The sequence below is a fragment of the Phragmites australis genome, chromosome 2 (assembly GCF_958298935.1).
Source record: "Phragmites australis chromosome 2, lpPhrAust1.1, whole genome shotgun sequence".
Classification (NCBI taxonomy): Eukaryota; Viridiplantae; Streptophyta; class Magnoliopsida; order Poales; family Poaceae; genus Phragmites; species Phragmites australis.
In genome coordinates this window covers 8,178,397-8,197,325 of record NC_084922.1, presented here as the reverse complement: position 1 = coordinate 8,197,325, position 18,929 = coordinate 8,178,397, and the positions used below count along the sequence as shown (strand labels likewise).

Here is an 18,929-nt window from a genome sequence, read left to right as displayed (position 1 = left end):
AACAGGAATTATGTATATCGGGTCACGAAGATTCAGATTCTCCTTTCCCTCCGGCGACGGTATGATGGAGAACCCAAAAAAATCATAACCGGATTGTGGTTTACCTTTGGATCACCCACTCTCTATCGTAGAAGAGGAGATGGGATGCTAACATGTGTGCATGGGTTCTACTTTTGGAGGATTTGGTTTTCCTCTCTTACCTCTCACTATTTGAATGTTGTGTTTATATTTTTGTCAGTTTATGATTTCATTGCAGTAGGAATTGTTTGCATCCAGACATTGCAATATTGTGCCAATTTGTCAAGTGGTCAGCACACAAGAATCCCAACAAAAATGACAGCATCTTTTATATAAAAAATAGAAAAGTATAGCATCAACATAGTTAAGCCTCTTGCAGAAACATGTGAGCAACACTCTCTAGGTGAGCGACTATTGCTAATAAGGGCATCCAAGCAGAGTCAACATCCCTACCGCGTCATTGTGCATCTACTATCATAGGGAGATGATGATCCGTAGCTGCTACCGCATCCTACTAATATAGTGATGTGGTTAGGGTTCTACTTCAAATTTGGAGTAGTCTCTTCTCCCATATCATTGTTCACTGTAGATAATTATAGACATGAAAGAAGAAAAGGGTAATAGAAAATAAAAAAAAAGTTGTTAAAGATTATAGAGCGCTATGATATCATTAAAGAATATTATAGAAAATAAAATTTAAAAATATCAGCTAAAGATAACCGATCTTAAAGATGCATCATCGTGCTGTCGTGCATCTACCAGTGATATCACCCCTATCCATTAGTTTAATACGATGCTACAGTAACCGGTGAAAAGATGATTACACGTCAGGACGCCATCTGTTACATTCAATGAGCAGTAAAACATCCACGCAAAAAAGTCAAATATTCGTGGCTGGAAGGAGCGTATCTGTAGTTCTGTTTATGACCTTATTTTATTTTAGCTTGTAGACAGATTATTCAATATAATTTTAATAACCAGTTTCTATATTATAATAATCTAACAATATATTTTTCACCCGCTTATATAAATTATACAATATAACTTCTTAGATCATCTCCAACAGATACTATAAAAATCCGTCTCCTATAATATTATTACATTATCTCTTAACACTAGTATCCTTTATTTTTTTATCTATAATAGCTACCCTATTTCTTACCTTCTGTTACTCTCCTTTTCACCTCAAACCTACATACATACGCTATAAACAATGATAGTCTTCGGTATCCATCCGAAAAATACTGCCACCCACCTCTCATCCGTAACACTGCTTACCCAACATGGATTCTGTTGGAATCCGATGCCAGACGTTACCATCCCTTATCCATAATCTATAAACTATTTTTATTATCCATAATCTATAAACTATTTTTATGATCTCAAACAGACCCTAAGTAAAGCAAGCTGAGGATAATTCTGACGCAGAAATCCCAGCCACCACAGGAAGAGGGACACATGAAGTATCCGAGTAGCCCTCGATGGCCATGTTGTCCCATGAAGTTCCATTGGATGAACAATTCAAAACACAATTACACGACCGTATAGCGACCAGAAAGGCCATCATGAATTCTGAAATGAATCTCAGAACGGCGCTTCAAGGTCATAAATACGACAACTCAAAAAAAGTTTTATTGGGAATCCAAAATGAACAAGGGGATATCAAACTGAGCATTCAAAACTTTTTGCCCATTTACCGCACGGGCTGCTGGTTGTAATGACTCTTCTCTTTTTTCTTGGCTGCAGCAAGCCTCGCATTCCTTGCGGCGGCCTCAGCAGCAGCAATTTTTGCAGCCATATCCGACTCTTTGCTTGATTTCTTCCTCTTCATTGACGCCATCTTCTTTAGGCGCTCCTTCACATCCACCGAAGCAGTATTTTCATCAGGTTCTGCACTGGCAGTGTCCTCTGTCCCATCAGCTGCTTCCTGTGTTTCTTTTGCCTCCTTTGAACTTTTGTCTTTCTTGTTTTTCTTCTTCTTGGAGGTCTTGCTCTCTGAGGGGGCAGGAGCATCTTCCTTTTTCTCTCCATCAGCAGTTTGATTTGCGCCTTTCTTCTCAGCTGCAAGAACATACAGCATAAAGAAAATCTATACAAACAACCCAACCACATAGAGAGATGTTGAGATCAGGCATTCAGATTCTCTTTAATCCAGAGTGAGCCTCCAAGCATGATTCCAGCACAATAAAAAGGGGAAAACAGTATGTACTGTAGCATTTTCCATTACCATCCTGTGCAGCATTGCTTGAATTCCCAGAAAGTCCCAGCTCAGCCAGTACAGCATCAAGTTCTGCCAGTTCCTTCCTTTTCAACTCCTTTTTAGATAGCTGCCTTTCTGTATCTTTAGGTGGCGCAGTCGGAGCTGCAGCTGTCTTCATTGCAGGTTCTGCTGAGACATCTTCCACTTCATGCTCATGCTCATCCTCAGCACCATCATCAACCTCATCATCAAGGTCCTCATCATCACTCTCAATTTCCTGAAACAAGTAGAAGCAAATACATCTAAGAACACTATCAGTGAGGCTTCTAATAAAGATAAGCAAACATTGTCATGGTTGTTACAGCGGCGTGGAGAGGTGCGGCTTCCCACCACTTTCACAACTTTAAAGTGCCATGGCATGTAGCATGGCGCCGCCATACACACATGACGAATACACGCATTATAGTCCAGGATATTAGCAAATGACAATGTAAATGTAGCTCAACAGTTATAGTCTAGGATATTAGGCAATGCAAATGTAGCACAAAAGACAAATAGCAATGTAAATGTACAAAAGACATAAAGTTCTCTCATCTCTCAAAAGTTTCAAATCTCTCATCTCTCAAAAGTCATCCAATGCAAACTCATCGAGATCGTTAGAAGCATCCACGTTCTCCGCACCATGTTCAGTAGCGCTCTAAGACAGCTCTTAAAAGTCTAGCTGAAAAGTAGTATGACATTAGCTTGTGCAACAAAGAAGTTTACCAAACGTTGGGATTGAGTTTGTCATTCTCAGCCATGGAATAAACTAGATCAAGACAAATGGCAGTATCATTGTGAACATTAGCTTCCCAGGGAGCAAGATTTAAAGCCAGCACTAGAGCAAGCCATCCCACACATGTACTAGAGCAGCAAGCCAGCAGCCCAGCACTAGAGAAGCAGCTAGATCCCAGTCATCCCACACATGTATTAGAGCAGTAGAGCAGCAAGAGTAATAGAGCTAGAGCAGATCACAGTTCACACGACACAAGAGAGAAGAGAGGAAGAGAGGGCGGCGGAAAGAGATACGCTTACTGAGCTGGCCTGCGCAGGGGCGGACAGGGCAATGGCGGCGGTGGGATCTCGGGCACGGGCAGGTGGAACAGTCTCGGGCGGACGGATGGAGTGACGGAGGCAGACGGATCTAGCGGCGTCACAGCTCACAGATCTGAGCAGAGGCGGCGGACGGCGAGGTCTCAACAGCGGCGGTGGCGACCCGTGATTTGCCAGTCGCCAAATCGGGCTAGGTCACGAAAACGGTATGCTCTCACGGTCTCGCCTCGGTCTGTGACCCACTCGTGACCTGACCTCTCCTCCCCCTTCTCATCCCCTTGATTGACAGGTATGGCGCCCGCCGCAAGGAAAAGGCCACCACACGACGCCTTATCGGCGCCATGGCAGCCATGCCGATACGGCGGATGCCATACACTCTGTCGTCATGGCGAGGGGCAGATCACCACCACGCCGCCATACGCCATGACAACTATGAACATTGTTATATTCTCAATTTCCCTTGACCTATTGTAGCATTCTACATCAGTAAATCATGCTTCCACTCGACAAAGTTCAAGTGCAAACAAGAAGATTTCTGGTAGAGATCGAATAGAACAATTACCAGGGTCTACTGAGACAAAAAGGAAGCACTTGTCATTTATATCCAACCACTTGCCTATATTCATTCCATATCACTTGCCAAGTCAAGCTAAAAAGGAACTTGCAATAACTCCCTGTCTAGGGTGCTTTTTTTCCTCATTGCTTTTGATGGGTGGTTTCTCTCCCACAGTCCAGCGCAGCCAATAAAAGCAGATCTTGTAACGAGATTCACCGATGCTCGAAGATGAACTATACGCTTCTCTAGACTCCAGTTAACAAGAAGTGAAGTCGTAAGAAGCGAAAAATCGCAGGCATTATGTGCCCGGGTGCACCTTTAGGTATTTACTGCTGGTCTGCTATATTATACCCTTTACCAGGGTACACAGCATTCTCTTGCTCATTGCTGAATTTATTCCATTAGTTGCCAAAAATAAGTAAATAGCGATCTGGGCAATAATTACACCAATTTGCCAATCCCGTGTGTACAGTTATGTCATGCCAACTTCTAAGTTAAGCATATGTTGCAGATAACAAGGGGAACACACTACATATATGGCCTTTAGGAAAAATAATATGCTGTACATCAAAACGTAAGCATGCATCAAGTCATTCCCATGGCAATTTACCGTTTCCATACCTACACTAAAAACCGAATTGCTATATTGAGCGTGCATTGCATCCGTTACCAACATTAATCAACCGGCATCTTCCATTACCGACATGAATCAACCAGCATCTTACACCTAAGCCTACAAGAGGTCCCATGCCTCACTCCAACTATTCCATGCAAACAATCGACAAGCTAACTGATCAGTATTCATAGGTGAAACTTTTTTCTAGAATCGGCCCCCCTTCCCGGAGCCTTAACAGAGGCTATTTGACAGGGCTTGTGCGGCACGGGGGCTCTGACTAGCTCCTCCATGGAGCTCTACCACGGCGCGACGCGCACGTCCGCACATAGGTGAAACTTAAAAAACAGAAAAAACAAAAAAGCGCATTTTCTTCCACAAGCGAAATCACGAGGCATATATATATAGAGGGGGAATAGACCTCCTGGAGGGCAGCGCGCACAGCGTCCTCGACGTCCTTCCCCGCGTCATTGCCGTGGCCGGCGGCACCCCAGACGGGGCGCGGCGGCGCGGTGGTGGCGAAGTAGTCGTCGTCGTCGTCGTCCTCGACGTCGGCCCAGGATTTGGTGGTGAGCGGCGCAGGCGCCCAGAAGACCTCCTTCTGCTGCGGCGCCTGCTGCTGCGCGGCCCCCTCGCCGTGCTTGTTCCTGGAGGATGGCGAGGACCCGCCCGCCTTGCCCTTGTCACCCTTCTTCTTCTTCTTGAGAGACTCGAGCGCCGCGAACACGTTGCCGGTGTTGAGCTTCACCTCCTCCGCTGCTCCGCCCCGCCTCCCCCCGCCCACCATACTCTCAGGCGCCCGCGACGCGAACCCGACGAGGAACCCCAACCGATTCCGAATCTGAATCTAGCGGGTCCCGGCCCGCCCGCCGATCTGCCGCGGCAAATCGAGGCGGGGACTCCTCGCCGCCGGGGATCGGACTGGGATTCGGGTAGCGGCACAGGCGTGAGTGCTAGGGTTTTGAGATGGGTTGGGTGGGGTGGAGGACACGCGTGCCGCCGTTTTGCCTCGCGTTTGTTAAAGCAGCCCGCAGCGCAATGGAAAACGAGGGGGTTGCTCGCTCGGTTGCGCGCGTTTACCTATCGCTAGCTACAACTCTATACGCATTTAGGGCAAAAATTCGATTTTGTACAACATACGTGACCATATTTGCTTAAATGGATAACTATTTTTCGTATTTACAATTTTAGCACATATATTCGGCACACGGTGTACCAAAAATGACTGTATTCGGCACACCGTGTGCCGAATACAACCAAAAAGCGTATTCGGCACACGGTGTGCCGAATACAGTTGATATTCGACACACCGTGTGCCGAAATACACTTTTGTCACGTCAAGTCACGTCGTTCTTTTTACTTTTCTCTTTTCTTTTCCTTTTGCTTTTGTCCTTTTGTGCCCACGATTTTTGGCCGGCTGCAGCCAACTGCATGGCGCATGTGCTCACCCATGTGTTGTTGTCTGCTCGGTGAGGTTTTAAATGGGGAGAGCAAGGAGGCATCAGCGAGCAGAGAAGAGCAAGGAGGCATCAGCGAGCAGAGAAGAGCAAGGAGGAGAGCAAGGAGGAGAGCAGGGAGAGCAGAGCAGAGAGGAGAGAAGAGCAGAGCAACAAATTAGTGTGAGCAGTCGAGCCCGAAGAGCTGCGGTGCAGCAGGACAGCCTTCCTTAGTAGTAGGTACTTATATTTATTTGAATCATAGATTATGTATGTACTTATATTTAGATTAGAAAATATAGTTATAGCATGTAGATATTAAGTTGCTAAAATAGAGTAGGTGTAAGATTTGCATATTCTATGATCTTGTAATAATAGATGGTACTATAGTGTAATAGTAATCGTAATATTTAGATTAGAAAATGTAATTAGAGCAAGTGGACAGTTCGAATAAATTGGATAAACGATATTAAGTTGGTAAAGTAGAGTAGGTATACTATTTGTATTCTATTATCTCGCAACAAAAGCAACTATAGTGTAACATTAACTGTAATACTTAGAATAAAAAATGTAATTAGAGCAAATATAGTATTTATTCTGCTCGAATACATTGGATAAGTAATATTAAGTTGGAAAAACAGAGTAGGTACAATATTTGCATATTTTATGATCGCACAACAAAAGCAACTATAGTGTAATATTAATCGTAATATTTAGATTACAAAATGTAATTAGAGCAAGTAGATCGTTCAAATCATTTAGATAAATGATATTAAGTTGGTAAAATAGAGTAGGTATACTATTTGTATATTCTATTATCTCACAACAGAAGCAACTATAGTGTAACATTAACTGTAATACTTAGAATAAAAAAAGGAATTACAGCAAGTATAGTATTTATTCCGTGCTAATGCATTAGCTAAAATAGAGTACGTATGTAACATACATCTAATTAGTTATTTGGTCATTTATGTTTGTTTAGCAGAGACGCTATGACTATCCATATTTATTATGGAGAACGTCCCGCTGTTTTGCATGGGAGACTCGTGTCCATTCAGAACTGTCAGCACGTAGAGAGTACGGTTGAGCTACCAATTGATCTAAAAGGCTTACAAACACATGTTATGAGCCTTTTGTGTCTAAACCAGCAGTCCTACAATGTTATCCTAGAGGGTGTTAGGCCACGGCCTGTACCAAACAGCTCGCTCATTGTCCATACGTTGTTCGATTTGAGAACGAACAACGCTTGGGCCTTGTACTCACGTAAGGTATTAGAGGAGAACTTTGAAATGGGAGTGTACGTAACTATAGTATCACGACCGGTGCATGGTGAAGAGGTGGCTACTGTGGAAGGATTAGACCATAATGTGATGCATGATGAGGCGGGAGGGAATGTCGGGGAGGGCACTTCGGGTACGGATGGACCCGAAGTGGACCATGGTGAGGTAGATGCACAATGCATGGAGGATGAAGCCGGTGGTAGTGGCGACGAAGAAGGTGCTGACAATGATGACCCGGTACCGGCGATCCAGTACTTTCATGGTGCTGGGCTGCTAAATTGTACCATCAGTGAGTATAACACCCTATCTAATTGGGGATATCAGAATAGCGACATCCAGGTGGGGCAACGGTTTCGGAACAGGGAAGAGGTCATCCACTTTATCAGCAACTATGCTGTAATCACAAGAAGGGACCACAAGTGTGCCCGATCTAACCATACAGAGTATGAGGTTAGGTGTACGAAGCATCCGACTTGTCCTTACTTCGTACGAGCCCATAAGCCAAAGCACGAGAACTATTTTGTGCTGAGTAGACACACCCCACATACATGCAGCAAAGAGGCTATTAGGAATGTGAGCCACGCGGTTGATGTGAGGTTCATAGCCCAACTACTCATCACCCTTGTTGGCACAAACATATGTTTGTCGCCAAAATCCATTATGGAGGAGGTGCAGACTAAGACGGGTATGCTGATCAATTACCACACCGCGTGGCGAGCAAAGCAGAAGGCATTGAAGATGTTGTTTGGAAGTTTCGAAGATTCGTACCACTACGCACCGAGGCTGATGCAGAAGATTGCTATGACCAACCCCGGGACCCAGTGGGCCATGGCGGATGAGCCGATCAGGCTGGATGATGGGTCATACAGCAACACTGATCGATACCTCATTAGGTTTTTCTGGTCCTTTGGCCAATGCATCGAAGCTTTCAGGCATTGCAAACCGGTGGTATGTGTGGATGCCACATTTCTTAGTGGCAAGTACCATGGTAACCTAATGACAGCGATGGCGGCGGATGCAAACAATCAGATAATTCCTCTTGCTTATGCATTGGTTGAGAGTGAGAACAATGATAGTTGGTTGTGGTTCCTTACCTTGGTGAGGACACGTGTGGTCGGTAATAGGGAACGAGTCTGCATCATATCAGACTGCAATAAGGGCCTCTTGCATGCATTGGATGTGCTGCATGCCAGCACAAACCCCTCCATTGCGTGGCCTGATGTGGAGAGAAGGTGGTGCATGCGACACTTAGGTGCGAACCTTTACTCAAGGTATCACAACAAGGGTCTTGTGAAGAGGTTCAAATGGTTATGTCTTCAGAACCAGCAGGCGAAGTTCAACGAGATATGGCGAGAGTTAAATGAGACCACTCGTAAGATGATGGCACAGCAAGAAGCACAGGAGGACCATCTACGGACGCAAATGGTGGGGGGCCAAACCATCATTAGTCGTTCGCGTGGTACGTTTAGCCAGTGGATAGCGGGAAAGTCGGCGGAGCGTTGGGCCCTATTCCATGATACTCACGGTTCCAGGTGAGAACATAGCATTTTAAAGATCGTAATTTCCTTTTGGTTACGCAAAAAATTGTATCTAAAATTGTTGTATCTTATAATAGGTATACGATTATGACAACGAACATAGCTGAGGCATTCAACAATGTCCTAAAGGGTGTACGCGGCCTCCCATTGTGTGCCATAATTGAGCTCACATTCTATAGGACGGCTGACTACTTTCGAGACCGTGGTATAGCTGCAATGGAGTGCAGCACGCGGTTCGCACCTAAGGTGGAGGAAATCCTATCCAGAAGGAGGAGTAAGGCACACTTTCATCGGACTAGGATCTACGACCGGACCAATAATGAATTTGAGGTCATGTGTCGTCGTCGGTACACTTCTGGATACAGTGCGGGTGACACCGTGCAACAATGTCAAATTGGTCCTCACGAGGTGAAGTGCACATGCAATAAGCCAAAGCTACATCATATCCCGTGCTCCCATATCTTGGCCGCTTGCAGGGACATGGGCGGGAACGACGGATCACAATACGTATCACCCTATTTCACTATCGATGCATTGAGAAGCACATGGCTTCCAAAGATGCGTTCATTTAACATCGGATCCAGCTACAAAGCAATCGAGGGGCCTAAGTGGGTACCTTATCCCAGGGCCAGACGCACGGATCCTGGAAGGCCTAGAGCCACGAGGCTTCAAGGTGACATGGATGCAGCAGATGTTGTTGATGGACTACGTAGGTGCAAAATATGCAAGCAATCCGGCCATGACAGGAGGACTTGTCCGACCTGACGGTAAACTATTAGGCTATGATCAAATTGGATTGTATTAGCTTTGGTGCTAGTGAGTTTGTTATATGAAGTATGTTGGAAACATGGATTGTATTGTAATTTGTTATGAACGTATTAGGTGTTGTACCCATTTTGTAATAGCTATTATCTTACTTTATTTCATAATTGAACCATGAGGCTTGAAATCATTGGCATGGCTCACATTCATCTTCCCGAGCTTCTTCAACTACGGTATGACGAGAACCACAGGGGAAGGATGATTTTCGCAGGGCAACAGGTACATCGATATTACGTGAATTTCATTTGCTCTAATACCTTGGTACTTACTCTAAAAATGTATTGCATACATTTGCAGTTGCTCCCATTGCGTTCCAGGAGTGTGCGCAAGCTTAAGAAGTTAGACCCTCGATTCCACGAGCCCCTCGCACAGGCCGGACTCCTACCGTTTGCACTTATGATGGCAGGAGCTCCCATGGAGGGTGGTGGCAGGACTCCACTGTCGCCGATCGAGGTCTCACTGCTCACAGGCCTGGTCGACCGCTGGCGTCCTAAGACGCACACATTCCACTTTCCTTGCGGAGAGATGACCGTTACTTTACGGGACGTTGCCATGCTGACCGGGCTCCCGATAAGGGGCACCCCGTTAGTACTTCCACGACCAAGAAAGGAGCAGTGGAAGAGTTATATTCACGGCAGGTAATTATTTGTTACATAAAGCATTTTATACGTTGGAGTGTTGTTCATGGTTCATTGATTCTCTGTATCTTGTAGGTTTAACATGCATTATGACATGAAGGATGTAGGGCTCTCCATGACATGGATTCATGGCCTACCACAGTTCAGCCCTTGCCCACTGGATGCGGACGAGGCAACAGTTATGCAGCATTATGAGGTGTACTTGTATATCTTGCTTGGAGGCATAATGTTTTGCAACACGGCAGGTGATTATGTACTTCCGCATATTTTATGGTTAGCGCGTGAGCTCACATCACGTCCGTACGAGCCGACACATTACAGTTGGGGATCTGCTATGTTGGCTGCTACATACAAAGGATTGTGTGCCGCAACCCAACGGTCAACAAACATGGGATCTATTTCTGGTTGCCTACACCTTCTACAACTCTGGAGCTGGGATTATCTCCCGGTGTGTCGACCGTGGGTGAGCAAGACCTACTATCCAGTTCCCATCTCTGATGGCGTCGCCGACGACATGAGGCCAACGATGGGTTATAGGTGGCTTCATGCCAGGCTGCGATGGAGTCACCACCAAGACCATGGAAACTACTCCCGGGTGATCAGTGACCTTGATGTCCTCAGTGCCGATCTTGTGGAGTGGGATCCATGGCGTAGTGAACGAGTGGCCGAAATTGCGACTAGTGGCCGAAATTGCGAGTTGGAACACATCATGAAGACGAAGATGAGGACCAAGAGCACACATGGCAGGGGCCAGCTCAGGCGGCTGGGATGAGGGCCACACACCCGCCAGACGCTTACACTCCTGAGGATTTCTTGCGGCGTAGGCATCGTTAAAGAGCCATTTGTACTATGCCATACACTATATTATGTACTCATTTGTACTATGCCATACACTTCAGTGTTCAAGTAATTATATTTAGTTTACATAATCTTTTTTAACTAATTATGACACATAACTTATTTATCAGTAACTTATTAAGTATTTGTATATATCATTTTCGACATTTCATACATGTTTATTGTTTGTTAAATAACCAGCGAATCGTGCTTTGGTGCAGACCAAAAAAGTTGCAGGGAAATCTCAATATGGCGAGAAATTCTACTACTGCATTCCCATGGACATATACAACGATCGATATAGCATTAACTGCCTGCTTGCAGGTTGTACGTGGAGGGAAGGATGATCCCTTCAAAGAGAGCAACCTAATCCAAGCTGTGTCTAAATTAAATACAAGACCGCCATGTTCTGCGTTCACCGTTCCACTTCTACATGTAACAACCGACGACCTTAGGGCCCTATTACATGAGCGCCGCCGAATATACCTCAGGGTTTGCGAACTAGCCGACCATCCTTCTTTACTGGGTTTCTGTATGAGGCAACGAAGGATGGCGATGTTGCCCGACTAGTATGCATTCCACATACAGGTTCGTCATTTTCTATTTCATCACCATAGTTGTCTTATTGTTTTTTATTCGAATACCCCTCTTCTGCTTTAGGCATTCCCAGAAGACGCGGAGTTAATCAACAAAGAAATACCACACCTCTTGGCAATGCAAATGCTCTTCGGCGGGGGTGTGCTGCCTGGTTCGCGTCGAATACGACGAAGATCAGCGAACCCAAGGGGTACAAGAGCTGATGAAAATTTGATGCCACTAATGCCTCGGCGTTCCACCAGCCACACAGGAGAAGGTTCAACTCTTACTACAAGAGCACATCCTACTACCGCGATACCTGAAGACGACGACGACGACGATTTCATGCCACCAATGCCTCGGCGTTCCATCAGCCACATAGGAGAAGGTTCAACGAACAATACAAGAGCACGTGCTCGAACCGTGATACCTCCGGACGACGACGATGACGACGATTTCATGTCATCAATGCCTCGACGTTCCACCAGCCACAGCCACACGGTTCAAGGTTCAACGAACCATACAAGACCACGTGCTCCAATCGTGATACCTCCAGACGATGACGACGACGATTTCATGCCACCAATGCCTCGGCGTTCCACCAGCCACACAGGAGAAGATTCAACGCACAATACAAGAGCACGTGCTCGAACCGTGATACCTCCGGACGACGACGATGACGACGATTTCATGCCATCTATGCCTCGACGTTCCACCAGCCACAGCCACACGGTACAAGGTTCAACGAACCATACAAGAGCACGTGCTCCAATCGTGATACCTCCAGATGATGACGATGACGATTTCATACCACCAATGCCTCGACGATTTCGTTAATCTACATCATCACTTTCTATTGCCATTTTAAGATGATCACTGATACCTTATTAATCTTGCGCATGTTCGAATATACCCTGTTAAGACTATTGGTCGCCTTAAAGACTGTTTTTTTACTCATGCATTTTAAAATATTTTAGATTAGCAAATTTTTAATTTTGTTACATAAATTACACAGGCAAATCACATAATGGGAGGAGTACGGAAAAAAGGTATTTCGGCACACGGTGTGCCGAATACCAACTGTATTCGGCACACCGTGTGCCGAATATGCTTTTTGGTTGTATTTGGCACACCGTGTGCCGAATACAGTCATTTTCGGCACACCGTGTATTCGGCACACGATGTGCCGAAAATGCCTTTTTCGGTACACCGTGTACCGAAAAATCGTTTTCGGCACACCGTGTGCCGAATACATGTGCTAAAATTGTAAATACGAAAAATAGTTGTTCATTTAAGCAAATACGGTCACGTATGTTGTACAAAATCGAATTTTTGCTCGCATTTAGGCATTGCACACGCCTAGTAGGCTGTCAAAGGAGCTAGTCGTATCAGACTCGAGCTTAACAAAATATCTAAGCTAAGCTCGAGCAAACCTACGATGATAATTAAGTTTGGAATGAGCTCGAGCGATTTGTCTAAACTCGGTAACAGAAGAAACCCTGTAGGCTATGCCGTTTTAGTAGGCTTTGCAACATTTATTTATGTCTTAGAGATACATAAAAAAGGTTAAGATTGTATATATTTAATAGGTGATAAATTAAAATAAAATTATAATCCTCATCAATTCGAGTCTTGATGTAGGCTCAAGTTTGACTCGTTTTGAGATCAAACTGAACTCGGCTTGAGCCTAAAACAAGTTATGGTCTTTGAACTTTTTTTATAGCTCTACACACGCCACGCAGGTCAGGAACTCTAATATGGTACTCTCTCTAACTATAATTATTTATCATTTTGATTCAAATCTAGTTAAAATTTTAAAACGTTTATCACCAATAGCTTTCAAAATATTTGATTTGAAAACATAAAAATTGCGCATATAGATTTGTATTGAAAAATACTTTTAGAATATTCCTCCTATATTTTTATTAAATATTATAACTATATTCTAATAAAAATAATGATCAAATTTAAAATTTTAAAAAATCAAAAGCGATAGATAAATATTTATGACAGGAGAGTAGTACCGTGCCACCGCCCCCCTCAGTTTGCGTCTGGCTCTCTGCAACTTGTGCGCCTGACGTGTGGCATTGAACGAACTGCAGAACTGAGCTAGAGCAGTAGAGCACCTACGTTGGCACGGACCTGGACACATGGAAGAAAATGGAGATGGCTCAACTGGTGCTAGAATGTTCTTGGTCTCGGTGCCACCGTGACGTCACTCGACTTTTAGTTTTTTATAAAAAAAACGTGTTAAAAGCTTATCAGACAAGCTTAGGAAGATCGTAATGGATACACCCATGTTTACCGAAATTACTGAACAGAAGCGGCAGAGACCACAGGAACACTCAGAATGGCTATACACTTCCGTGGTTCTGTTCTGTATAAAGGCCGCATGACCATATTAGGGTCCGGGTGCACAATCAGACAATGACAGGATCAGACAATGACAGGTAGTGATTTGCAACGTTGCTATCACCGATCACTGCTTGCCGTGTCAAGAAATGGTACATCAAACATATTCCAGAAATATCACCACTCGAAAGTAATATACCAGTACTGGAGCTTCTCACAATTTACATTACCACAAAGGCTGATGAACGGTTGCTTATCATCTGGGTGAAAATTGTGTACATGGTGTAGTATGAGTAGAAATAAAAGAATACTACGCATAGCAGTCAACTACACAGCTCGTGTGGGGCGAGATGATACAAAAGGAATCATGCGACGAAGAATATGAAGATCATGAGGAACACCATCAGCACAAAGAATATCTTCATCATCAGCCACCTATTCGATGAAATGCTGTTAAGATACTTCAGTAGTTGGCCCTGAGCTCCCTCTACGTTGACCAGTGTGTCATCCATGTTCTCATCAATTCTGTCATTGATAGTGCAACATTTAATCCAAGATTGTAGGCAATAGAAAAGAATAAGTACAATTCCACAAATTTGCTTTTGAACTTCAGTGACTGTTATAGGAGAGGGTGTAAACAAGGCTTCTGGCAAACTACTCAGATTTATCACTAACATTACAGACACCTTTCATCTCTAGGTTGTAGAGGTGAAATCGGATCGGATACGGATGGATATAGCTTATCTTATATCCTATCCTACATTTTTTCTCAGAATTGGAGTCAGACACGGATAGTGCCAGATAATTATTTCTTCGTCATATATCCTATCCTATATTTTTTTCTCGGAGTCAGAGTCGGAGCGGATAGTGCCGCAAGATTTCAGTTAGTCAGATAGATGAAAAAATTTCACATCATTTGCATCCCCACACAACACATTAACAGTATAGGTGTACAATCAAAGTGAGCACACAGAGAGTGATCACTAAGATATAAAAATAAAAACATTCAGTATTATCTGTCTACGGACGTGTGACAATCTACTTATATATTATCATATTTTTTAAGTGAAATCATAACAAATTTTCTCATAACACCTAACATTCGGCTACTTCGGACGCATACCAACCATCATGTATCCTATCTTATTTTTTTCTCAGATCCGGAGTCGGACACGGATAGTGTTGAATAGTGCCAGACACAGATATCAGTCATCCTATATTTGCTTAGCAAGCCTTCGAGCGGGTGGACAAGAAATATCCGTCCCGTTTTCGACTCTAGAAATTAGCACTTAAACAAGATGGAGATATGGATTTGACTTCAAGGGTAAGCTATTCGACTCTAGAAATTAGATAGAATAACACCAATAGAATAAACTTTGTGTGAGTAAGGTTCACCTGATTGCTAGCTCTCCTTGTTGAGAAACCATGGTTGCCAACTGTGTAAAGATGTTGCTCAGCTCATGGATAGTTGATTCAACATTTTGAAGAGCTTCAGCTCTGCTCTGCATGTAAGTGTCTTGCTGTACTGCCAATTGCTGCTGCTGCATGAAAGGCTGGGATGATGATGATGCTCCATGGTCTCCATTAGTCTTCTTCCTGGTAAATGGGATCACAAAATTTAAAGTAGAACTCATAAAGCACACTGACAAAGTTTTACATGGTGCAACAGATACATTCTGTCAAAAGTGTTAGTCTAACCGATTTATATTTTAATTGTTGCACCACCATAGAGACAGAAAACTAATAAGAATAGTTTGTTTCAATACAAATATGTGTGCTGGTATTTATGCACAAAAACAACAATACAGACAGGAAGGTGAACCCCACTGAACTACCCTGCGTCTGGCACATGCACATTAACAAATTTCGTGAGTAATCACTGAGGTTGTACCATCACGCGAAAATCTAGAAAATACTCATCTCCAGCGGATACAGCAAGCAATACATCTGATTTCAGTGTATCAGCATTAAATTGTTGTAAATGAGGTTAACACCGAGTTTGCTCTGGAACCAGCTACTTTTGACCACTTATTTTCTTGTGTCTCTGGTGCCAGTCGGGTATGCTGTGGCTTGGGATTTGTGGATTGTTCCTGAGGTTGTAGCTGTGCTCAACAGGTGGACGAGGCTTGTAACCTCGTCTCCCCGGAGCTATGGTGGAAGGATAGTGCAGAGCACCGAGAGGAAGGGAAATAGATTAGGAGGTCTAACTTTGCTTGCTTTATTCCTTGATGCCACCAGATCACCTCTCTTTACATAGAGAAGGTCGGATGAAAACAAATAGCTAACAACTTAACAAATTGAATACTTGATCCTAACAAACCAAACTTATCTAATGATTTGACTTAACTGGCAAGCACATATATTAACCGACCTACTCTGCCTTGGCCGTGTCGGGCTTCTTGTGGCGTTGGCTGTATGCACGGCCCCACAAAACTGGGTAGGGGTGTGTGTGTAGTGGGCAGGGTGGGTGGAGGCTGGTTGTTGCTTGTTTACTAAGTGCAAGCACTAAATAGTTTTGCAAGCCCAGATTGATTTTCTAAAGCTTACGAACTAGTAACCACAGGCGCTACGTACTTTTGGTCAGACATGACGAATCTTATGGAAAAGTCTATCATTTGTACAATATTAGGTACACGATAACGGACACTGGACAATGGAAGTACCACGTGAGACAGTGGGAAACTAAGGTGGTTGTGAAAAGATCAAACCAAGTGAGATATTAGCAGCTCTACGCCCTACCTACAGCTAGCATAGCATGTGAAAGGACTAAACTAAGGTGGCTGTGAATGACTACTGAAAGGTAAAAGTACAATAACATCAAGTTTTGTATGTGCAACAGTACCTCTGAAACAATGGGGTAGATGCAGAGTCGCTGGCCCATGGTGCTGGTGTCACAGATGACTCAGATGTGTCCCTAGCAACAAGGGGACGCTGACGAATGAATGGATTTGATGCATCCTTTGCAGCTGACGAGGAGAACATTTGCCTTCTATTTTCATGAACCTTCAAATTCTGCACATTAGGGAAGAAAGGCTTTAATCCATCCATTTGCACTTAATATAAAAGGGGAGAGCAGTGCAATTGAGAGTGGGGAAAGCAAGTATTATGAAATTTTATCTGACCTCTGTCCGCATGGTAAGAACTTCCTTAAACTCTTTTGTTGCACTCATCAGACGATTTTTTAGGTTGTCCACTACTGTAGTGGAATGATTTGTAGTGTCCTTGGAAAGATTCCCACTCTCATTTTGTGAATTGCAGAGAACTTGTAGGTCCACAACAGCAGAATTCAGAGCAGTGATATCCTTCTTGATAACTGCAGTCAGCTCTTGTATCTCCATGGTAGGGTCATCAAAAACAGATGTCCTCTTTGCCACTGCAACCATTCGTTTTATAATATCAGTATCATACAGATAGCACATTTTTTTAATAAAAAATAATAATATGCGAGCATTCATGATAGAGAGGTTCATAGCGCCAGATCATTGTTGAGGTTTTGTGGTAATAAATCACATGCAATGCCATTAAAACTAATGTACAGCATTTCAAGAATGAATGGATTTGAAAGCACTAAAACACTTTGTAAGAAATGCAACCGCATTCATTATCAGAGCAGCTCTAACCAACCACTATCAGATCTGACACTATCATAGGAGCTCCAACCAACCATTGGCGAGAAAGTAATTGAGCAGACACAAACATTTCATGAATGGTTCATTACATGCACACCACCGAAGCATCTAAAGTAACTAGTTGAAAGAATGTTCATCTTAGCTCGCTTGAGTACGTGGTTGATACCAAAGAAGCATACTACTAGCAATTAGCTGATCGAGTAATGAAAAGAAGTCCACACAACATGCTAATGGCATCCTTGGCATCATCAAAACACAAGTGCAGTAGCCACAAAGAAGCCTCCGCGAATAGATTCGCAAATAACATGGCGCTGAAGAATCGACAAAAAAATATAGCAGACATCTATGCCAAACAATCAAACAACATGGAAGCACTGCGGGCGAACGTGTTCCTACGGAAACTGCAAGCACAAACACGGAGCAATCATAATCAACTACAGAGTAAATCACTAATCAAGCATCCCATACACCACTCGCGTCTCGAGATCTCACCGCCAATAGCGCTCACGGGGACTAGCAGTTCAACTAATTGGCGATATCACAATAGTGTGCAAATCCAGAGCTACGGGAGGGGAAGGAGGGCAGGGCAATACATTTGGCGAGGCGCGCGAGCTTCTGGGAGGTCTGGTGGATCCCGAGCCCGATCTTGGACGCGCGGTTGTTGAACTCCGAGCGCGCCGACGTGGCCACGATCGAACCATCGAGGGGCCCGGCGCCGGCGCTGCCGTTGGCCGAGGCCGCGGCGGCGGGGGACGGGGTGGTGTGGCGGCGCGCGCTCTCGATGGCGGCGCGGAACTCGTTGGTGCGGTCACGGAACGACGCCTGCGTGGACCGCGTCGGGTTCATGGCCGGCGGCGGTGGATCCGGACCGGGATCTGGATCTCGCGCTCGCCCTCGGCCTCGGTGGTTGGGTGGGCTGGGGAGGACAGGAGCACGCGGAGGGAGGGAGGGACACGCGGTGGACGGGAGCTCGGTCGGTTTGGTGGGAATCGAGATGGAAATTGGGGGAGAATTTTTCTGCCCGGAGGAGTAGAGAGTGGGAATGGGATTTCGCCGTTACGGAGGAGCCGGGGAGGGGAAACGGCTGGGACCCGTCTGCTAATCTGACCCATGCTCGAATTGCTAATTAGATTGAAATATGTTACGTATCTAAACCTGTAGAGATCTATAGGGTCTTATCAATAGAGAAGCGGTACGGAGGATGTCGATTACAGAAGGAGCAGCGTAGAAAGGCGATGTCGGGCACGAAGGAGGCGCTCGGCGACATCGAGACAAAGGGAGGGGTAGATGGCGGCGTGAAGTAGGGATTTCAGGGTGGGGCTGATGGGTTAAGGATTTGAGA

At 44.6% G+C, this 18,929-nt stretch overlaps 2 protein-coding genes across 2 annotated transcripts; both read right to left on the bottom strand.

Annotated features, from left to right (window-relative positions):
• Positions 1–1,482: 1,482 nt before the first annotated feature.
• On the bottom strand, positions 1,483–5,558 carry LOC133897798 (uncharacterized). Its single transcript, XM_062338628.1, has 3 exons — positions 4,901–5,558; positions 2,246–2,495; positions 1,483–2,079 (listed from the first exon to the last, which is right to left on the bottom strand). Exons 1-3 carry the CDS (start codon positions 5,264–5,266, stop codon positions 1,712–1,714), a joined length of 984 nt encoding a protein of 327 aa, XP_062194612.1. The 5' UTR covers positions 5,267–5,558; the 3' UTR covers positions 1,483–1,711.
• An 8,550-nt stretch (positions 5,559–14,108) lies between these two features.
• Positions 14,109–18,665, bottom strand: LOC133897789 (syntaxin-32-like). The gene is made up of 5 exons (XM_062338616.1): positions 18,181–18,665; positions 17,081–17,331; positions 16,801–16,970; positions 15,354–15,554; positions 14,109–14,483 (listed from the first exon to the last, which is right to left on the bottom strand). The coding sequence occupies exons 1-5, from the start codon at positions 18,431–18,433 to the stop codon at positions 14,324–14,326; spliced, it is 1,035 nt and encodes a 344-aa protein (XP_062194600.1). The 5' UTR covers positions 18,434–18,665; the 3' UTR covers positions 14,109–14,323.
• Positions 18,666–18,929: the final 264 nt, after the last annotated feature.